This window comes from Cebus imitator, unplaced genomic scaffold (assembly GCF_001604975.1).
Source record: "Cebus imitator isolate Cc_AM_T3 unplaced genomic scaffold, Cebus_imitator-1.0 Scaffold147, whole genome shotgun sequence".
Taxonomy (NCBI): domain Eukaryota; kingdom Metazoa; phylum Chordata; class Mammalia; order Primates; family Cebidae; genus Cebus; species Cebus imitator.
In genome coordinates, this window is record NW_016107462.1 from 4,657,981 (window position 1) to 4,677,903 (window position 19,923).

At 40.2% G+C, this 19,923-nt stretch overlaps 1 protein-coding gene across 14 annotated transcripts in view; it reads right to left on the reverse strand.

The window, feature by feature from the left end:
• Positions 1-19,923, reverse strand: part of FOXP1 (forkhead box P1) — a 349,307-nt gene that overhangs the window by 85,236 nt on the left and 244,148 nt on the right. For 6 of the 14 annotated variants that reach the window (XM_017542802.2, XM_017542805.2, XM_017542803.2 and 3 more), the window contains 3 exons: positions 7,142-7,279; positions 6,009-6,098; positions 366-519 (listed from right to left, as the gene is read on the reverse strand). In XM_017542802.2, coding sequence (XP_017398291.1) covers positions 366-519; positions 6,009-6,098; positions 7,142-7,279 — 382 coding nt within the window. Of the gene's footprint in view, positions 1-365; positions 520-6,008; positions 6,099-7,141; positions 7,280-18,298; positions 18,450-19,923 lie in introns of those variants that run through there. The other 8 variants (XM_037743578.1, XM_037743581.1, XM_037743577.1 and 5 more) reach the window with 4 other exon arrangements.

Consider the following 19,923-nt stretch of genomic DNA (forward strand, 5'->3'; position numbering starts at 1 on the left):
AGCCTTAAATAAATAATAAAAGGCTTCAGGAAAATTCCTTTGTGGTTCCAAAGAGAAACACTGCAAGAGTCCACTAAAATGCTCAATAAGCGCAAAGTAGTGTCTCATTCCGTTACTCCAAGAATGTCCAACAACGGGACTGCTCTGTGACAGCCTAGCCTTCAGACCACCCTAAGACTTTATTTTGCCATCAACAAGCATTTTACCTTCTACATGGGTCCGTCACGATCCCACTCCACTTTTCTTAAAAGAGGCTATCTGCATGTTTTGATGGACAACGTCCTTAACAAATATACCAAGAGACGGCTCACCACCTCCACCCAAAGTCTTCACAGAGCTATGCCTTCTATATAATCAACGCATACCTTGAGCAAGAGGTTGAAGGGGAAGGGCAGGCTGCCCGGGCTGAATTGTCAGAAGGCCTTGGCGCTGCAAAGACAGGAGGTGCTGCTGCTGTAACTGCTGCATCTGTAAAAGCTGCTGCTGAAAAGCCAACTGCTGGGTAGCCACCTGCTGTTGCTGTAAGAAATCAGGAAGAAAAAAATGAGATGGCCACTTCCCAAGGAAGGTTAAAAGTATGGACACTTCAAAACCCACCATCATAGTCAAATGCTGAGAACGGCCACTGGAGCTCAGTGGAGGGCTCCGTGTCAAGGTTTAAAAGGGACAGAACATACCTCCTCTGAAGAGGGGTGAGGGGGTGAGTGTTACCTTCCTACTGCCTGCTCCCATAAATAAATAATTCGTCAATCAAGCCAGCTCTCCCCACAGTTTGAAAGGCCTAAGTTTTGTCATCAAGATGTGAACTTTTCGACTTTGAAATTTTTAATTATGCACACTAGAGAGAAGACTGCATCATTCTGGTCTGAAGGGGTTTGAACCCTGAACCTTTGAGGTGTAAAAGAACAAATTGCCTCCCTCCCTGCCTGCACCGGCAGAAGCTTTTAACTACTCTGTTTATCACTTCTGACATAAATAAATGAGAAAAAATCAGACCTTTGAAGAAGAAAAACTTCATCTAATATTGTTAATTAGCCATGACAAACGATGAAATAACATTGTAAATCTTTCATAGAAACAGCCACTAGATTTTAATTACACACATTCATAATTTAGCAAACAACATCGTACTCGACTGTGAGTTTAATATGAACGACAGTCTAAGCTTCAGATTCCTTAACGTGGCTTTAGTCTCAGAAACCCCCAGGTCTGGTTGCTGGTCCTGCTTCCCCCACCTGCTTTGTTCTTGAAAAGAAGGGGCTTTACGACATGATAAATATCTTTTTGTTGATTGCACAATGACAGGAGGAAAACTTTTGTTGTGTAAAACATCAATACATCATTCCTGTGTTTAGCAGGCCTTGCTTCAGCCAAAAAAATTAATGTAGATTTCCTCAGTAATTATCTGAGTGATAGAAAGATAATACAGTGCAGTAGTACAATAAATAGAAGGAAATTATCTAATATCCTTAATCTGCTAGGAATCATATCGAGGTGGAGGTCTTAGCCACATTATGGCTAACAATTATAAAAGGAAAATTAACCCTTCCTAAACTGTAGCAAAAACAAACAAACAAAAAAAGATTCTTCAAGAAAAGAACAAGATCAGTGTTCCTAATTCTGAATATGACTCAAAAGATCAGAGAGACGTTTACAACTAAAAGGACTATCCAAGCCCTTTCAGAGATTGCATGTTCTGGCTAATAACTATACTTTACAAACAACTGCATTCACTTAACCTAACACATGACCTTGATCTGATACATCCATAAAATGGTATGTATATCAAGACCTTCCGATGCAAAGTTCAAAGAAAGAGAAAAATGGTGGTTTCCTTTCGGTCTTCATGTAGTTTATTTTACAGTAAAAACCATCATTCTCATATTAGCAACCAATTTCAGACTTACTACCATGCCACTGAGAAAGTTAATTGAGTTTCACTCCAAAAAACAAATTCTATACCACTAACAACAAAAATTTAAATAAATTTAAATGAAAAGCCAGTGTTTTCATTTTAAGAACAGCATGCATAAAATGATCCAATTGTTTTTCGCCCCTTCCCAAGTTATCACACTAATGTAAAACCCAATGATAGTTATATTCATGTCAAAATGATTTTTTCACTTCTTCAACAGATATTAACTCACAACATTACAAAAAAAAAAAAAAAAAAAAAAAAAAAAAAAAAAAAAAAAAAGGGAAGGAAGAGAAAAAAACAACATTGACACAATACAAGATCAGGGAATTAGCTCTTCTGAAAGCAGAATATAAAGGAGGGGGTGGTATAGCTGGAGGTTGGGGAGGGTGTTTCCTGCCTTACTGTAACTGAAATGTTTAAAAATTTTGTATTTATATAAAATGACTGATGCCTTTTCTGTTGTCTCTGTGGCCATCCCTAGGAAAAGCTCATGAAAGCTGTCTACGTTTGAAAAGCCAGGATATAAAAGTATACAAGGCCCATTGTCCAAAGAAAGAATTTAAAAGCAACACTGGTTGCCAAACTGCGCTCCCCACCCAGTTACCAAACACAGGATACGGGTCCATTTGTTTACTTCTCACAATTGAATGCATACAAAAAAGGTCTCCGTGCAGTCCCCTCGGCAGGTCAGTAGTCAGTGTTAAAATGCTCAAATGCCCTGATAAACCTCGAGTTTCGGATCCCCTCCCTAGAGCTGCAGTCAAAGGTCTGTTTTCCTTTCTTCGGCTACTCCCTACTGCCTAACATAAACTGTCATAACTGCCCCGGACAAATGGCCCTTTTAAAACAATCAACTTAGCCTACCTCACCCGCACAGGATGGAATCTTTTTATTTTTTTATTTTTTTTGTAGCCCATTTAAAAATGAATTCTGCTATTTTCCACACCACTTCTGCCCAATAATCATGAGCAGTCACTTCAATACCTGTATTGGGGCTACATCCTCTTCCTCCCCATATTCCTACCTAAGAGCATCTACCTTCATAAGGAAGGTCCTGTCTCGGTGCAACCCAATATGGAGCCAAACTTTCCCAAGGAAACATCTCAAGGAACTTTAGGAGGGGAGGGAAAAAAAAGAGCAAAGGTACATTGTTCCCGCCAAAGATCAGGTGTCTCACTGAAGAGATAATCAAAACAGGAAAAAAAAGAAGGGGGGGTGTGGGGAGCCTGAAAATACAAAATTATGAGCCACTAGTGACTGGGGACTCAGTAAATTAACATACTTGTTCCATCTGTCAACATCCAAGTTCAAACCTTGTTAAAATCATAACCACCAGTCGACATCATGAAATTGCTACCGTGTGACTCCATCTCATTTTAGCACAAAAGGACCACCACCTGCATGGTAATTGCAGGAGACTGGCCCCTACCTCAAGAAAATACAAATCTGCTAACCATTGCTACCCTGGGTCTCAGACAAATCCACTGGCACCATGAATCCAAGGAGACCCATCCACTGGTCTGCCCACCTCAAAGGATATGCCAAGCAACCTATATCCCGGGTCACCACTGCCTGGGAAGTAGATGACAAAGCATGGACCAGAGCAAACTTAGAGACCTGGAGATGCAAGGTTGTTGCTACATTGCCTCCCATTCTCCTTGTTCAGACACAGTGTTCTCCTTCCCCGGACCCCCTGCTCCACTCCCTTCCCAAACTCAGGCACCACTATCAGCTTCGTGCTCTGGGATGCTCTCCTTTCTGACAACAGCAATTTGGGAGAGGTAACTTTTATCCTTCTTTCTGCTGTGTAACTTTCCCCTTCACATTTCTTTATCTGCCCTCTGCGCTCATGTGAACTTTCATGTTCTCCCAGCGTGCAGACGTGCATTCCAAACTATGTCTCGCAGACAAAATAAGAGGTTAATAAGAAGTGGCAACAGAAAGGAAAAACACAATCCCTGGTAACTGATAAGAATGACAGTGGCAGCCCTTTTTTGTTTGTCTTCAAATATAGAGTTAAAGATCTTTAAAAAACTAAATTTTGATGCCTTTGAAAAGAAAGAAGCACAAAATAACAACAGGGGGTTATTGCCTGCAAGCCACAGGGGAGAAACTCCATAATTCTTATTCTCCCTTTTGAAGGCTGTTAGCAATCTGATTCAAAAAAGCAACAGCAGAAGGGGAAACCTCTTGAGGCTGTAACCATTTCCTGTGATCATGCATAATGTGCTTCAAAAGTGGGTTTTTACCAATTCTGTTGATCAATTGCACCTCCTTCATACCCCTTCTTTTTTCTGCTGTGTTTACATCTGATGTGACTCAATGACAAGCACTGTCTGAGACTGTGAAACAGGCCTGTCATGTTGATTTATGGGCGCATCAAACCACAACTTGTCCAAACTGAAGCTCGCAGTTCATTAATTAGAGAGTTGTGACTTTGAAGTCAGCTTTCAGACTGTGGTTTTTAACATTTGGCTTAATTTATATGCTCTTGAATGTGGATCTCTAAGGAAAAAACTGAAATTCCCTTCTTGTCTTTGAACTTCTTTTGACCGCACAATAATCATTTCTTTGTCCAGAGTGATGCCTGCAATCCCAGAGTCATTAACGCGCATTGAACTGCCACTGATGAGTAAGCCCTGCTGAATTAGAAAAACAGCCAGCAAAACAAAGCTGAGAGCCTTCTGCACAGTGATATCTCACAATTACATGCCTTCCCTCCCTGTGCCATTTCCATTTTAATTACTGTTAGTCCTTTAGATTTACATTTTAGACACTTTTTAATCTGTTCCCTTTTTTATTATAGCAGCACCCGGTAGCGCGCCACTGTACATAAGGTTGTGTCAGCATTTTCATTAAAACACCTCCTCCCCCTTTCACCCCAAAACTGCCCCTGCTCTGCAGGGCTTTACATCCGGGCTGCTCCACAGGACTCCAGGGTGAAAACTTGGCAGGACATGGAAAACGTCCCTAGTTTGTGTCCGGGGGAGGAGGCAGCAAAGGGAGAACGTCTGGGTCACTCCCAGTGTGTAAAATTAGCACAGCCCAGGATCCTCACTCAGGTGAGGGGTAGGGATGTCGAGTCACCTGGCAGGACGCCCTGCAAAAGAACAAAAGTGACCACCTGCTTAGGGCTGGCGAAGAAGCTGTTGAAGTGGACGACGTGCTGTATAAAGAATTATAAATTGTGTCATCCCAAGGAGAACACTTAAGCAAAAAAAATTTCAGTCCACTGTAGAAATATGAGGAGGCAAGTTAAAATGGATAACTCTGGAATGGGTAGAAAGATGTCATAATAACGCACACATGCACACAGATACACCCACAACTGAGTCTCACCCACGTAGAATTGAATAGAAGGTGAACTGGGAACTCCCTGGAAAGGCCTTCCCGTTTATGGGACTAACACTGTCAACCTTCGTGGTGTGGCATAACGTGGTAAGTTATGGACACTACCAAGCATGATGCATGTAGAAGCTATTATGTACTTTTTTCTGCTCCCCCATCAGGAAAACACAACCCAAGCTGGAGTCTTCTCTAACTTTAACTCATGCTATCTGGTACATGCCTTTAGCAATCACATTATGTACAACTTTCAGGAAGAAGTTAAACAAAAGATGTGGATGTTTAATCTTGTTCTGACTTTTTTGTTTGTTTATCCAACTCACAAGGGGTTATTCTTCAAATGGAAAAGGCCATCACCACACACCCAAGCTCTCTGAGCTGGGAAAAAGAAAATTAAGTGGGCATCCAAGTAAAATTTTTCTGAAAGCACTTCACTTCCCACAGCTCCATCCTGGCCCTCAGTTGTTACCACGTTGCAAAAAGTAACCTGAAGGCTCTGTCAATGATGCCTCTCCTGATCCTCACACAGGTACATGTGCAGTGGTGTTATAAAATATGTGGCAGTAAGCAAATGGAACCCAGAAAAATCTGAGCGAAAACAGGACAATAACTCTCAGTCTGAAAGCTGAGAACCGATAGAGTCAGCTCAGTTGTGCAATCATTTAAAAGATGAATGACAGTTTAATAGCCACTAGATAGTCCTCTGGGATCTGTGGTTTGAAAGTAAAATATGTATTGTCGGTACCTCTTTAGGCTGTTTTCCAGCATGTTGTTGTTGTAAAAGTTGAAGCTGCAACTGTTCCTGTTGTTTTTTATAAAACTCTTGAAGCTGCTGCTACAAAGGAAAGAGAGGACGGTAAGTAACAGAGGGTAGCGCCAATGCACTGTCCCTTTTGGTGCCATACACAAACTGTGATTTGAAAAATAGCATCCTTTTATCTGTAATGGCCTGACCTTTAGTTTGAAACTCGACAATAAATTCAGCGCACACTGACTATTCTTGGCATTATTGTTTGAAAAGTAATCTCCAAAATGAACTGATGAAAAACATACCATTTTCTACACAAACTAATTAAAATAAGGCAATGAATGACCTTTGATTGTACAACAAAACGAAATGCCCTTGCTGAGAAAGTCTGGTGAATCTCTTCTGCATGCTTTCTAAATGACAGAGCTGGGCACTATGCAGTGTTATTCAGTGTATGCCGGGACAGCCCTGGGAGCTTCCGCTGCATCCTGTCCTCACCATCCCAGGCCAGTGACTCCCACCACTGTAGTTCCGAATCTCATCTATTTGGTTCAGGTGGCTGTGAAGTCTGAATATTAGGTCCCCACGGTGCAATGACAACCAGAAGTTCATTACAGCAACATCGTACGTGGAAGATGTAAAATCAACTCTGGACCTTAAAATTAGCAAACTCCAAAATGCTTATGTTTAAAGAAAAAAAAAATCAGTAAGCTGCTGAGCTGAAATGGGGACTTCAAGAGCTGTCATATTTAAACCCACTCCCAACGTGCTCCTCATTTTGCTTTGATTCATACCATTTAAGGAGCCTCTGGGCTTACCAAATAAAAGAGTGTAAAGCCATCTAAGCCTAAAAGATCTTACTGCTACCAAGTCCATTACAGTGCTGATCTCAGTCCATCAGGTACTCTCCAGGCCCAAAGCCTAGTCACTGTGGCAGGGCTCCTCTCTTTCAGGCATGCAGAAGCTCATTGATTATTCAGGGACTGGTCTGTGTCCTGCCCCGCCCACGCCGCTCTACTTACTTTTCACTGGGCAAAGGAGCTGCTGTGGTGCAGGGGAGACTGTGAATGGAGCGATGGGGGCCCTAGGTTCTGGGGGAGACAGGCTGGAGGCGGAGGAAGGACAATTACCTGTTGAAGCATGAGGGCCTGCTGCTGCTGGAGGAGAACCTGGAGCTGCTGAGGGCTCAGCACTTGTTGCTGGAGGATCTGCTGCATTTGCTGGGGAGTGATAACTTGAGGTGTCATCATAGCCACTGACACGGGAACCTAGAACGTTAATGAAGGATAAATACGAAGCCAGGAAATCAGAAGCACGCAGCCTCCCAGGTTCAGGTGCAGACTGCCATCAGCCTGCTTAAAGAGTTGACCAATTTCCCATGCAACATGTTATTTATCCGGAGGGGATGTAGCAACAGATTCTAGTTAATCTAGGATGGAGTTTATTTTGAGGAAAGAAAAATAAAATCTTGCTGTACTGACAGGGGTTCCAGGCAGCCTTGGAAGTAGACAGAAAGGACAATCTTAATAAACCCTAACTGGAGTTAGGATAGACAGTTCTCAATTGCTTATTAAGAGTAAGTTTTTGATCAAAACGATCTGTGGCAATTTAACCCAAACTTGGATTTTGTTTTAGGGAAGAAGATAAATGGGAACCAACACCTTCGCAGTTGGAGCTCATGTGACCCACTCACTCTGTGGACAGTGATTTTAAGAACAATCCATGAATGCTTAGGCTTGCGGGGAACGGAACCTTGGACACACCTTCTGAACTTAAACACAGACCCTTCGCATGATGCCTTTTACCCTTCCTTATTCCCCCAGCATACAGATGTCTCAATTCTTTCATATTATGTGCAATACCATTAAAAGCCGCTTTCCATGACATTTCAGTGACAAACAGCTACAGTGATGAACTTGATAGCATTTCATATTTGCAACTGTTAACACGTTTCTGCACGGGCATCTCTGCAAGGAACCTGCACACTGTATCTGAAAGGATGATGTCTTGTTCAGATAAAACACTGACATTAAAATGACAGGCTGTCTTGGCCAAGGTTACACAAATTGTATTCAAGCGGATACCTAATGACAATGCTATGAATTCTGCAAGCTTTCTAGAATGTAATTTAGCTATTCAAAATAATCACTGCACTTGTGTTTAATTTGCAGACTACATGAGAACCATTTTGTCAGTCCCCGTAATGCAAGAAGACTATTTCATGAAAAATCACCCCCCTCCGTAAAAAGATAAGGAAAGAAAAAAACAATGAAAGAAAAGACAAAACCTGTATGTCTTTTAACCGTAATATTTAAGCATCTTACTTTTCTTTGGTTTCTAATCAAACATGTGACAGCAAGAAGCTAGAAGCAGTAAAGGATATACTTTGTTAAAAAGGATCTGCTGTCATCTCATGTATTACAATAAAAGGTAATAACATGTTTTGCACTTTGCCTGTGTGCCACTTAAAAAAAAAAATCCGGCAGACAATAGCTGATCAGAAGATAAAAGAATCAAAAAATCGTTCAGGGGAGCAGTAAGCAAAAGGCAGAAATGCAGTATTAATTTTATGTAACATAATGTCTTAATATGCAGTTTATCTTGACTTTTTCACATGATTTGTCCTGTCATTTGCATAGCGAGCTCTCATTCCTAATTTCACAGTCATTATGCACTGATGTCCCGATTTCTCAGCATCACTAATTTTGATGAACTAAAAATGGTTCCTGAAGGTCAGATTCATGTACAGTGAATGTTCTCCACTGTTGTGGTGGGCATGTTTCATGTGTGGGGATGTTGGTGTGCAAGTTTCGTGTGTTTGGAAAACACTAGCTAGAACATTCGAAAAATTTCATTAACCCAGCTCTGGAAGGTCATCTATGAATTCTTCCTATTCCAGTGGCCTTTTAAGTGTAGATGTAGATACACTGTAATTTAAAACAGATGGGCATGTCTGAATATTTTCATATGCAAAATGGGACAGATGTATATGAATGGATAAATTATCCTTTTAAAAAGATACTTTGTAGCACGAAATATCACCAATGATTGGAACAGTGAACCTGCATTCAGTCTAGGGCAAACACCAGGAAGACATTATCAAAACATCTAACTATCTACAAACTAATTCCAATTAGTCTACTTTGTCTTCATACAGAAAAAACTTTTTTGATTTTTAAATATGTATTGGGTGCCAATCTGTATCCTTTTGAGCTGCTAAAGCCAGCATATCACAATAGAAGTTTACTTTTCCTTGAGAGTTGCATCATTATACGGGGAGGTATGATTAAGCAAACAAAAGAACCATGTTTAAGGTCTCTTTTTTCCTCTGCGTTTCTTGGATGATGTACAATATAAATATTCTTGAGCCAAATTTCTGATGGTGATGAACAGGAAAACAGACAGGAATAGGGTGGTGTAAGATTTAAACTGGTGATGAACATGAACTTAACAGAGTTAGGACAGAAATCATCATGGAAATAACCTCCTGGTCATTTTTAAAAGACCTATGGAAACCTCATGCCACAAAGGGGCACAGGTGAACTTTTGGAGGCAAAGGAAATATCTTATATTTCAACTGGGGTGCTGCTCATACACATGTATACAATTGTCAAAACTCTTTCAACTATGCAAGAAAATGAGTATATTTGAGCTCAGGTAAATTATCCCTCAATAAAATTGATTTTAGAAGTTACATATGTCTCCTAAAATAGTTTTGTCCCTTAACTCTGCTAAAACTAGAAGCATCTCCTTAAAGGAGAAACGACTTTGTCCCTTGACTGTCAATAACAAAAGGGGGAATCACGGACAGGCCTGACATATACATGCACAGACAATTTTGAAAGGCTGACATCCCATCAGTGGTTTAAATCTCCTTTTCCCACAATTATTTAGTCCTTTTTTTTTTTTTTTTGCAGTCGTGTTGCAGAACAGGATAATGAATTTGAGTGTCCCCTTCTTTTTCCTTTCGGACATTTTGATGCAAGTGCTGATGAGTAATAATACTTTACAACAGCAGGCACCACCACCAAAGGAGGGGAGGAGGCATGAGGCCTGAGTAATCCTCCAAACGGGTTGATCAGTCTCTGAATAATCAGAAGTGGGCTATTATATCCTGATGGCCTTAACTTCGCTTTTACTATCTGAAACCATGTTTTAATACCAGTGAGCTCTGGGCCTCCAAAGTGGGCTCCAGCTTCATTTAGCAATGTTATAAAACCGAGAATTCCCCAAAGTTTCTGTTCCAACATATCATGAAAAGAGGTTATGGAAAGCTTTAACAAACATATTCAAATGGACCAGAAACTATGGTGGTGTAGAAAAGAAAAAAAAAAAAAAATCTGAGCACAGTTTTTAAGGCTTTAAATAGTTAAGAATTATAGCCTATATATCCACTCCCTTAATTCCCAACATCCAACTTTTTCATGTAGCTAGTCCCTACTAATACTAGGAATCAAAGGCCATGCAGTACCAGCGAGAGGCTATTACAGCCCACACTTTATTGCCCATTACTACTGAGGTCATTAGCGGCAAGAGTGATTGTAGCAGTCTTAACCTATTGATCACTGTAACTACTATCATTTAATCCTGTGTTGAATGTCTGGAAAGCGGCTAAAGGCACACAAGAGAGAGTGCTTTAGCATTGAGAAATATGGCCAAAGCTTCAAAATTACACTTTGATTCATAAAATCTAGCCAGTGGTTTAAATCAATAGTATTTAAAACAGTCATGTGAGTTTTTAACTACAGCACTCTAATATTTATGGGCCCCTCTTTGGGAGTATTCAGTAAAAACGAAACTTTTTTTTTTTTTTTTTCAGATTCCATGCCATCTACTTCAACCTCCTTGAGATAAAAATATTCATTTCTGATGTTTTCTGTGCTACAGGGCTCATGCCTTAACTGGGAGTTCAAGCTAATTCTTCATTTCTTTCTCAAAAGACGATTTAAATATAAGGCAAAAAAAAAAAAATTTCCGATACTGTAACTACCTTAACTATTTGAGTATATAGAAAGGAGTATGTTTTATGAGTTAACAATGAATCATAGAAGGCAATTTATGAAGAACTAGAATGATTCTGTCTAGCTGCCTTCAGGGATCAGAAATTCAAATTAAACTTCTGGCAGACATTTAAAGAATGCTAGCATACAAAACTGAATTTAAAAAAACGCACACAGTTAACACTCCTCAGTGGAGTTTCAAGAGGAAATCATGAATTAAAAAAACACATGGCATGATACACTGTTGACTGATACCAACTGGGTGTGGCTGCTCCCAGGTGCACACAAACCTGCGGGAATGGCAGAAATACAGCTGTGCTTGGGACATCACAGCTCTGCTAGTATGGGCCTGCTGCTACCTTAATACCAGCAACTGGGAAAACGGTGTTAGCACTAACAACCGCTGCTGAAAGCCCATCCACTGCTGTGTAAATTCTGCCTGATATGGCTTCCTTCTCCTTCAAAGTGACTCTCTGTCATCTGAATGCTGAAGATTATTAAAATCATATGCCTTATTATTTTCTTTAACACCCAATGGGGAAAGGTAGATGATGGGAAGAGAAAAATCTAAAAAGCAAACAAACAAATAAAAACACTCAGAGAAACAATACTTATTTCTAATCTAGAAGACAATTGAAGGAATTGAGTGGGAGGGGAGAAGACACAATATAAATACTGAAAATAACATGTTATCATTTTTTTCTCTCTGTAGTTTACACTCCAGTCAACTCTAAGTAAATACTACCTAGTATACATACACACACATTTACATTTTGCACATCAGTTATCGTCCCATAATTACCATGTGTACAAATAACAAAAATGAGAAGATAAAAAATTTTAAACATTGTTCTATTTTTATTAACCTGGTTAATAATTTAGAAACTCTTTTTACCCTCTGATCATTTGCCACATGTATGTCCCAGGAAGTTCACTTCCTTTCTAGCCTTCAGGCTGTATCTGGGTGATAACTGGCCAGGTTTGGCAGTGTCACCTGGTTAATCAAACAACAGGAGCAAAACAAATTAAATTAGAAGGCTCCAGAATGTCACAACAAAACCAAACAGAGAATATAACTCCATTAAAAAAAGAAAGAAAGAAAACTATGCCAAGTTTTTATGGTCATATATTAGCCAGCCTGTGTAGAGAAAATTAAACATCACCTCTGGCCCCCTGTGAAAAACAAGTTTTTATAATTAATAAGCCAATGGGTACGACAGATGTACTGGCAAACATTAAAGTTACAAAGATTCTATTTCTCCATGGTATTTAAAACAAAACAAAACAATATGAACCAACCAGGTACTATGCAGGTAACTATCATACAGTAAAGAATATACACTTCTGACATACTATTTCAGTCTTGAAAAAATAAAAAAAAGCATGCTATTTATGTGGAAAGTATAATTCTGTTTCATTATGGAATTCTGCTTTTTGTATAACTCTTTTAGACTTAGCTATTTTGCCACAATACTGTACAAAGCACTAAGGCAGGTAATGGTTATTATATTAATGCAAAATCATCTAGGTAGTCAGTCATTAGCATAACAGTTCTCTCAGTAACAATACAACCAACTATTAAAAAATTTTTTTTCAAAAGACCTCTTTAAAATGCAATTAGCATTTCATTTTTTTATCATTTTGTTTATTACATTCTATCAAGAAAGGCTATCTTTCTTTCACAAAAAAATTGTAAGGCCAAGACTCGCCTGCCAATCAGGAGTTATTTCAGGTTATCAACCCTAACAAGCAATCTCCAGCAAGGCTCTCTGAGCTCTTCTTTTTGTGTTTAAATTCTAAAAAGTGGCATAAATGCATATTTGTTTACAGCAGAGGTATTAGTGGAACATCAACTGCTCTCCTCTAACATTTCCCAGGCACACAAGGTTACTCCACTAAGTGCCAGTATAATTGTTTTAGCTCTAATAAATATCAGCTTCATTTGCATAAAAATGTAAAGTTTACATAAATTAAATCGCTTCTCCCATTAGCAGTTGTTAAATACAGGAAACAATGGAAGTTACACATGAAAATAATCACTCAATGAGCACTGATTCTTTCAACCTAGCAGCTATTATTATTATTTAAATCAAGAAAATGCCTCCTCTTTCCTTCTTCAACCACTTTCTCCTGCAGCTGGGATGGAAAACAATTTAGGGCACGTGAATTAAACATGCTATGGGATTTTACATTAACAACAACAACAATAATCATGTTTAAGTGCTGCAAATGGGAGAAGGGCAGAACTATTCCAAGAAGGTACCCCAGAAAAGATTCTAACCACAGATCTTTAGCTCTTGAAGGGAAAAGGAAGAGGCCTTGGCTAAGTAAGTTCTCTTAAATTGAAGTATTACTCAAAAATAATGAAAGAGACAGCAACTGTTTCAATCCTATCTGAGACACATACATGATTAAAATAAATAAAAGATAACTTGTGGATACAGTTTTACATCAACAGTTACTGTTAAATGAAGAAAAAAAGAATATCTTCTGTCTAAAGAAGGTTTTTCTAACACAAAGAATTAAATTTGTAGCTCTGCTTTCTTCATGATTTAATCAGCAAAGAAAATTTCATAAGCAGCTTAACTGCAAATATGTATTTTTTCCCCATATTACTGAGAGGGAGAAGGAACTATAATTGAATTTAAACACACAGGTAGGCCCAAATTAGACCATTTCCAAAGTTTTATAAGGCCTTACTTAAGGTGCAATCACTCTTTAAAAAGAATTACAACTCAAGTTTCTCAAATCGTAGTTTCTCACGCCTATTTCCAACACCTTCACCTTATACATCACAGTTAAGCTAAAGGGTGCAAATGAGATTCTAATGAGAAAACATCAGTTGCTTCTTTGACAATCTCACCATTCACTGATTTATTTCTAATGAAGACAAAGCCCAACCAAACGCTTCCTACAAGTTAAAGGTCAAAATATGTTCAAAAATGCTTAGTAAAATCAAGGCAAATGGGAAACCCGTGCAGACCCGCCTCGTGAAGTGGTGTGACAATTAGAGTAATTGTACAAAAAGCCATCTTCAGGAAAAAGTAAAAGAAATTAAGCTGCCACAACTGTAACAGGTTAGATGAAAAAAATCAAAATTTAATGTATTCTCCCCTGTGTCATCTTGTTTTGTCAAGACATCAAATAGAATTGGGAAGTACAAAATAACAAGCCCTTGAGAAATCACAGAAGCCGACCTTTTTGATGTTGTTGATTTACCTTGTTCTCAGTTATTTGAACAATGATGTTTCAGATTTAAGGGCAAGATAAAGCTTAGAAATTAAAACATGATACCAACGTATTCTAAAAAGCTCACCATAACATTTAGCCTGCAACTTCATTGATTAGTTGCTTTTAACCAGATTTGAAAATGAGGCACAATGCACGTATTCAGTATTCATTTTTCTCATTCGAAATTAATTTCCCCTCAAACAACTGCCAGGTTGGAAGAGGGACTCAAAGAAGAGCAATCCTACAATCCAAAAGCAGAGGCCCAGATGAGCTCTTCTCAGATAATTCAGGTCTCCACCATCTGCAAAGGGTTGTTTAGCTAAGAGATACCTGAGCTTTCTTTTTTAAATGGAAGAAAATAAGGCTGAATGCAAAATGCCACTTGGTGAGGGTAGGAGGGAAGTATTGCACACTCTGGAAGGACTAAAACAAGAGTTCAGAAATATGCTGCTTCCAACAAAACAAACCCTTGACCAAACAACAAATCTAGCTTACAGTGTTAAGACTATCCCCACATCTAGCCATACAGATATACAGAAAGCTACCCTTTTGCCCCAAGAGAGCTATAGCTCATCAGCAATGTAACTTCTAGTCTTACATGAAATGTTATGTGCAAAGATATATAAAATCAAGCTATTACAAGACAGCATTCTCAACTTTTATATGTAAGTAGCTCCTTCTACTCAAGCATACATATAAATCGAAAACTGCAGCAGTAAAAACTGTTTGAGGCACTAAAAATAACCTAATATTTTGCAAGCATTATAATTTATGAAACCTAGACAGTTAATAAAGCTGTTTAATGCTAATTCCTTGTCATTGAATGCATATTTTTAAATGTAACACACAGAGAGACACAATTTATGTATTTATTTACTCTAACCTTTTTGATCAACTGTTGCTACATTACCCCTGGTTTGTAAATCAAGGGATGATAAACTACCTGAAGTGGATTCTAACTGACCACTGTTGCTGCCCAGTTACCAAGAACATGGTTTTCAGGTTATCTTTAGTGGTATTCGTCCACAACTAAACCACATAATTAAAAATAAATTCCTCCAACCTTCCTTTTTGCTAATTCAGATTTTACTCAAATTTTAGTATAGACTGAGAAGCTAGTCACAACATTCTCTCCTGATTGTCTCAAAAAACCAGTAACTCAAACAACGTTTCTGCTACATTAACCGAGACAAACTTGAAATTTCATTATTTTTAGTTAATCCAGATTTTAATTTCACCATATCTTCCAATTGTGTGGAGGTTGGCTGAAAAGTTGGAGAACTGGTCAGTGTCATAAAAGAGTTTATCTTTCAAGTGACAGGTCCTGACAACATGTAAATGGAAGGCAATGATCGTGAGGGTTTTGTTTTTTAAGGTACATTTAACTGCAAACAACAACAAAAAAATTCAAACCAACCATTCCTATCATAAGCTTTCTGATGATTTATGGTTTACCAACTGAGCAAGGTTATGCAACACTGCATGCCTTTAGATGCATTATTTCAGCTAGTTGAGATTTAATTAAGATCACAGCCTCTAAAATCCCTGTCAAATGAAAATTCAAAGAAGACAATACACTATATATCCTCATGCAGAATGTTTCCATTCCATCCCTGGAAAAATATGAGTTAATCCGCGTTTCTATGGCTGCAGACAAAAGTTCGCTAATTTTGTTTTCTTTTGACACTTAGGTTGTTTTCTATTTCATGTCATGAGATCATTCCCTCCCAGGGAAGGAAGAAAAAAATCGAGAGTGATACATGTTGCAGAAAATGCTCTTGACATTATTAGCCGACATTATCATAGCTTAGCCATGATGCCATCACATTTTCACGTAATCAACCCATGCTTAAGTTTCATTTAATAAAATGTTTATTAACACAAAACAAACAGAAAGCCTACCTTAAATTACTCAGATTAGATAATTGACATGTTATGCTTCTCATTTCCTTAACCAACTTTCTGTCAGACAAGCTGCACATTTGGGCAGGAAGCAAAGTTCTTAAGGCAAACGGGTGAATATAAAGCCCATTACTTTCTTTATAAGTTGTTCTTAGGGTTAAAAAAAATTCTCTATAGATTTCTTTCTTATAGACTGGTACTGACCTATACCATATTTTTAAAGAAAAAAAAATGTATTACTATGTGGCCCTTTACCTAGTCAAATGTATTTTTATTTGCATCTTCTTAATATTTGGTTGCTTATCTCATGCCTTAGAAATGACAGGTGCTTGCAGTCTCACTCTTGACAGGCCACTACACAAATAACTGTCTTGCCTGAAAGGGCTAATGCAGTACTAATGAACAATAAATCAACTTTGATTATCAAGTGTCAGCCCAATGCGTTTTCAGTTCAGCTCTATCACATCCTACAGTAAGTCAGCCAGTGTCTCTGGGTAGGCAGTCTGTATTTTGGTTTCATTTTTACACACTTTTCACTGAAATGTGTCAGGCAGCTACAAAGAATCACATAAAATAGAGACATTTTTTTCAATGTATGCAAAGGGCATCAATTAGGACAAGGTGATTCTGTCTTCAATTGATTTACTTAGTGCTCAATCTTAATAATCAAGGAAGCTTTGTATTCTTTTAAACAGTAACACCAACAGGTCAAACCCTAAACTAGAATCTTAATGTGATCAGGTTCCAGGTCTTTGGCACTGACATGCTAGCTTGCGCTCTTTACCACATAAACCACCTCTGATTGCACAGATACATTCCTCTTGGAAAACTCATTATATAAAAACAAACAAAAACAGCAACACAGAGCCGCTTTGAAAATAAAAATGCTACTTGCTTGAAACTTTTAAAAAATTGGCTTAACACTGACTTCCTAATGATAAATGTAACTTATTTTTTTTCTTAAGCAGATTAGTCATTGATAGTATGATTCACATTTCCTGTTATCAGGCTTAATTTTTCCCCCAAATGTGTCACTTTTAGAATGCTGGAATCTATGGAAATGAGGTGATTTGCATTTTTAAATTGGTTTGATTAGAACATTTGGTTTATTTGGACAAAAATATAAAATTATTAGAGATTTTAGTTATAACTGTCAGGCCTTGAAGGAGTTAATCCCAAAGAGGAAGAGTCTATATGTACTTTGCTCTAAAACTTTACCACCCACTTCCTAAAGGTCCTCTCCTTCCCATCACCATACTTGGGGAGGGAGGAAAAAAGAAGTCCCGTTTCCACTGACCGTCTTTCATGCAGTTCTGACAGTTGAGTTAGCTACATTCAGAGCCGGTTCAGCTGGGAGTACCCCGTGGCAATTCCTCAGTCTGCTGCACGTCCAAACCCAAACCCCGCTCACTACTTAATTAACCAGCCAAGTAATGCAACAGAGGTTTAGAATCCCCAACCTGCCAGAGTGTTCCATTCGCCCGCCCGCCTACTCCGGTGTGGGGCTCTGTGCCTCTCCCTCCCCCTTTACTGTGTGTGAACTCTTCGAATTTGAACAGCTAAGCTGAAAATAGCCTAGACAGATATAGAAACAAACTATCAGAAGCAAAGAAACATCCACACGGGTTACACTGAGATAGAAGGCTCCTTGTATATTTCACACGCTCTGAAAGTGACAGAAATCACACCCCAGATACGTCCCCCGAATGGAGTGATGGCGAGGGCTTCACCAAAGTGGCTGCGTGAAGGCCAGACCGGCAGAAAATGAATCGCAAACGAAAGAGAGGGAGAGAGAGAGAGAAACACACAAGCAGGACTTCCTCCAACTCTCAACTACACCCCACCCATGAACATTTAAAAAAAAAAAAGAGAGCGAGAGTGTGAGCCAGAGAGCAAGGGGGGGGGGATCTCTCTCCAGGACCCACAGGCCTGCAGCTCCTTCTTCTCACCCCTCCACTCCCTCCCCGCCTCCACTTCCAAAGCGCAACTCCTACCCAAGTTGGTAAACAGCGAGGATGAGGATGATTTTTTAAAAGACTCAACTTCAGAACCCTCGGGCGCTCCTGCCTTCCCCAGCGAGGCCCCCAGGAAGCGGGCGCCGCGGAGCCCAAGGAAGGAGAGCGAAACCGGCAAAGATCAATCAGAAGGACCAACCTGACACTCTCCATGTAGCCGCCAGGCGCGCGGAGCCGGGCTCGGGGCGCCCGCGCGGGCCGGGCGTGGGGTCCGGCGGCCTCGGCGTGCAGGCGGACTGCACGCGCGCAAGGGCGCTCCGGCTCGCGGGCTGACAAGACGCGCCGCGCCGCGCCCACCCGCCCCGCCCTGCTCCACCAATCACAACCCGCCTCTAAACACCCCGCGCCGCGCCGTGCCGCGCCGCGCCGCGCCGCGCCCCACACAATGGGCTCCGCGGCCCGCACCCCGCGCGCCCCGGCCCCCTCCGCGCGGCAGGTGAAATCACGCTCGGATGCAACCCTGCTTTTGTCTGGAGAGCAACTCCACTTAATAGCTGTTAACCCGGTGACCCGCCTCCGGCTGACGTCTGGGCCGGCCGGGCTCGGCGCGCACCGCTCCCTCCGGCCGGGGCTCTGCGGGGCCCGGGCTGCCGGCTGGGCGGCGTGTTTGTTTCGTCTTTGAAACTGACAAAGAGTTGTCCTAACCTTTCCGAGAAACCCGGGAGGCCGAGGAGGGGGACCCGGCGCTCACGGAGCGAAGCCGACTGCTCCGAGCAACTGTTCGGCTTCGGGAGGAGACGCGGGTCCCCCAGGCAGCGCGGAGAAGCGCTTTCCTCGAAAACCGCCCAGGGAGGAGAACTTTCGCTTCACGTCGGGGGTTTCGCAGCGCCTCGGCCACCCCACACCCCTTTCTTTCCCGGAGTCGGGCTCGCCAAAGTGTGCCAGTGTGCGCCGAGGGAAACTAAGCCGACGCGGGCTGGAAATAAATAACAACCAAACGTGCCTCGTCGCTGAACCAGGCGACTTCCCCTCTAGAACGACAGCTGCCGAAGAAAGCATCTGCCACACGTTTGCTAAGAAATAATTCTTTAAATTCCTTTCTTATTTATACAACAATAGCAATAACAAAAGCTACTCTCAATAAGCACTTTAGGATGACTTCTCTATTAGAAATAGTCACTGCTTTTTCAGGCTATTGAAAACTGAGTATAGTGGTTTTTTGTTTTTTTTTAAGTCAACAATATGCTAAACTTTGTTGGCTCAACTGACACGATATAAACGCCAGGTTAATCTAGTTCATTTCGGCGGCTCAATAAAATCACCTATTTACCATCTTCAAACTTGGAGAAAAACTTCCTGGCTTATGTATTTTTTAAAGAGATACACACAAAATCTCCGCACATATTTTTATTCTTTTTCTCAAAACATTAGAGGAAAAGGAATAGTGTGACATCAATGAATATATATTTGCTCTCAAAAAAAAAAAAAAAGCAACAAAACCTGACCCAGTAATTCCAGGAGTTTTACTTGAAAGTACTTTCTGATGTGAGGTGTATTAAATGCAGGTTACTACAAACCAGAAAAAATATTGATCATATTTCCAATCAGACAAAGGCCAAAATTTCAGTAGGGTCAGCGGGGAGCAGACAATTCCCTCTTTACTGTGGCTGCAAAAAGAGAAGCGCGAAGTGACCATCAACGTATGATCAGATGTTAAATGGGCACAGCGCAGATCGCTCTTCACCCTAAAGTGTTTTTGTGTCAGATACCAAATTTATTAATGGGATTTTTTCAGGTCACAAAATGTGACCCCACCCTCTCATG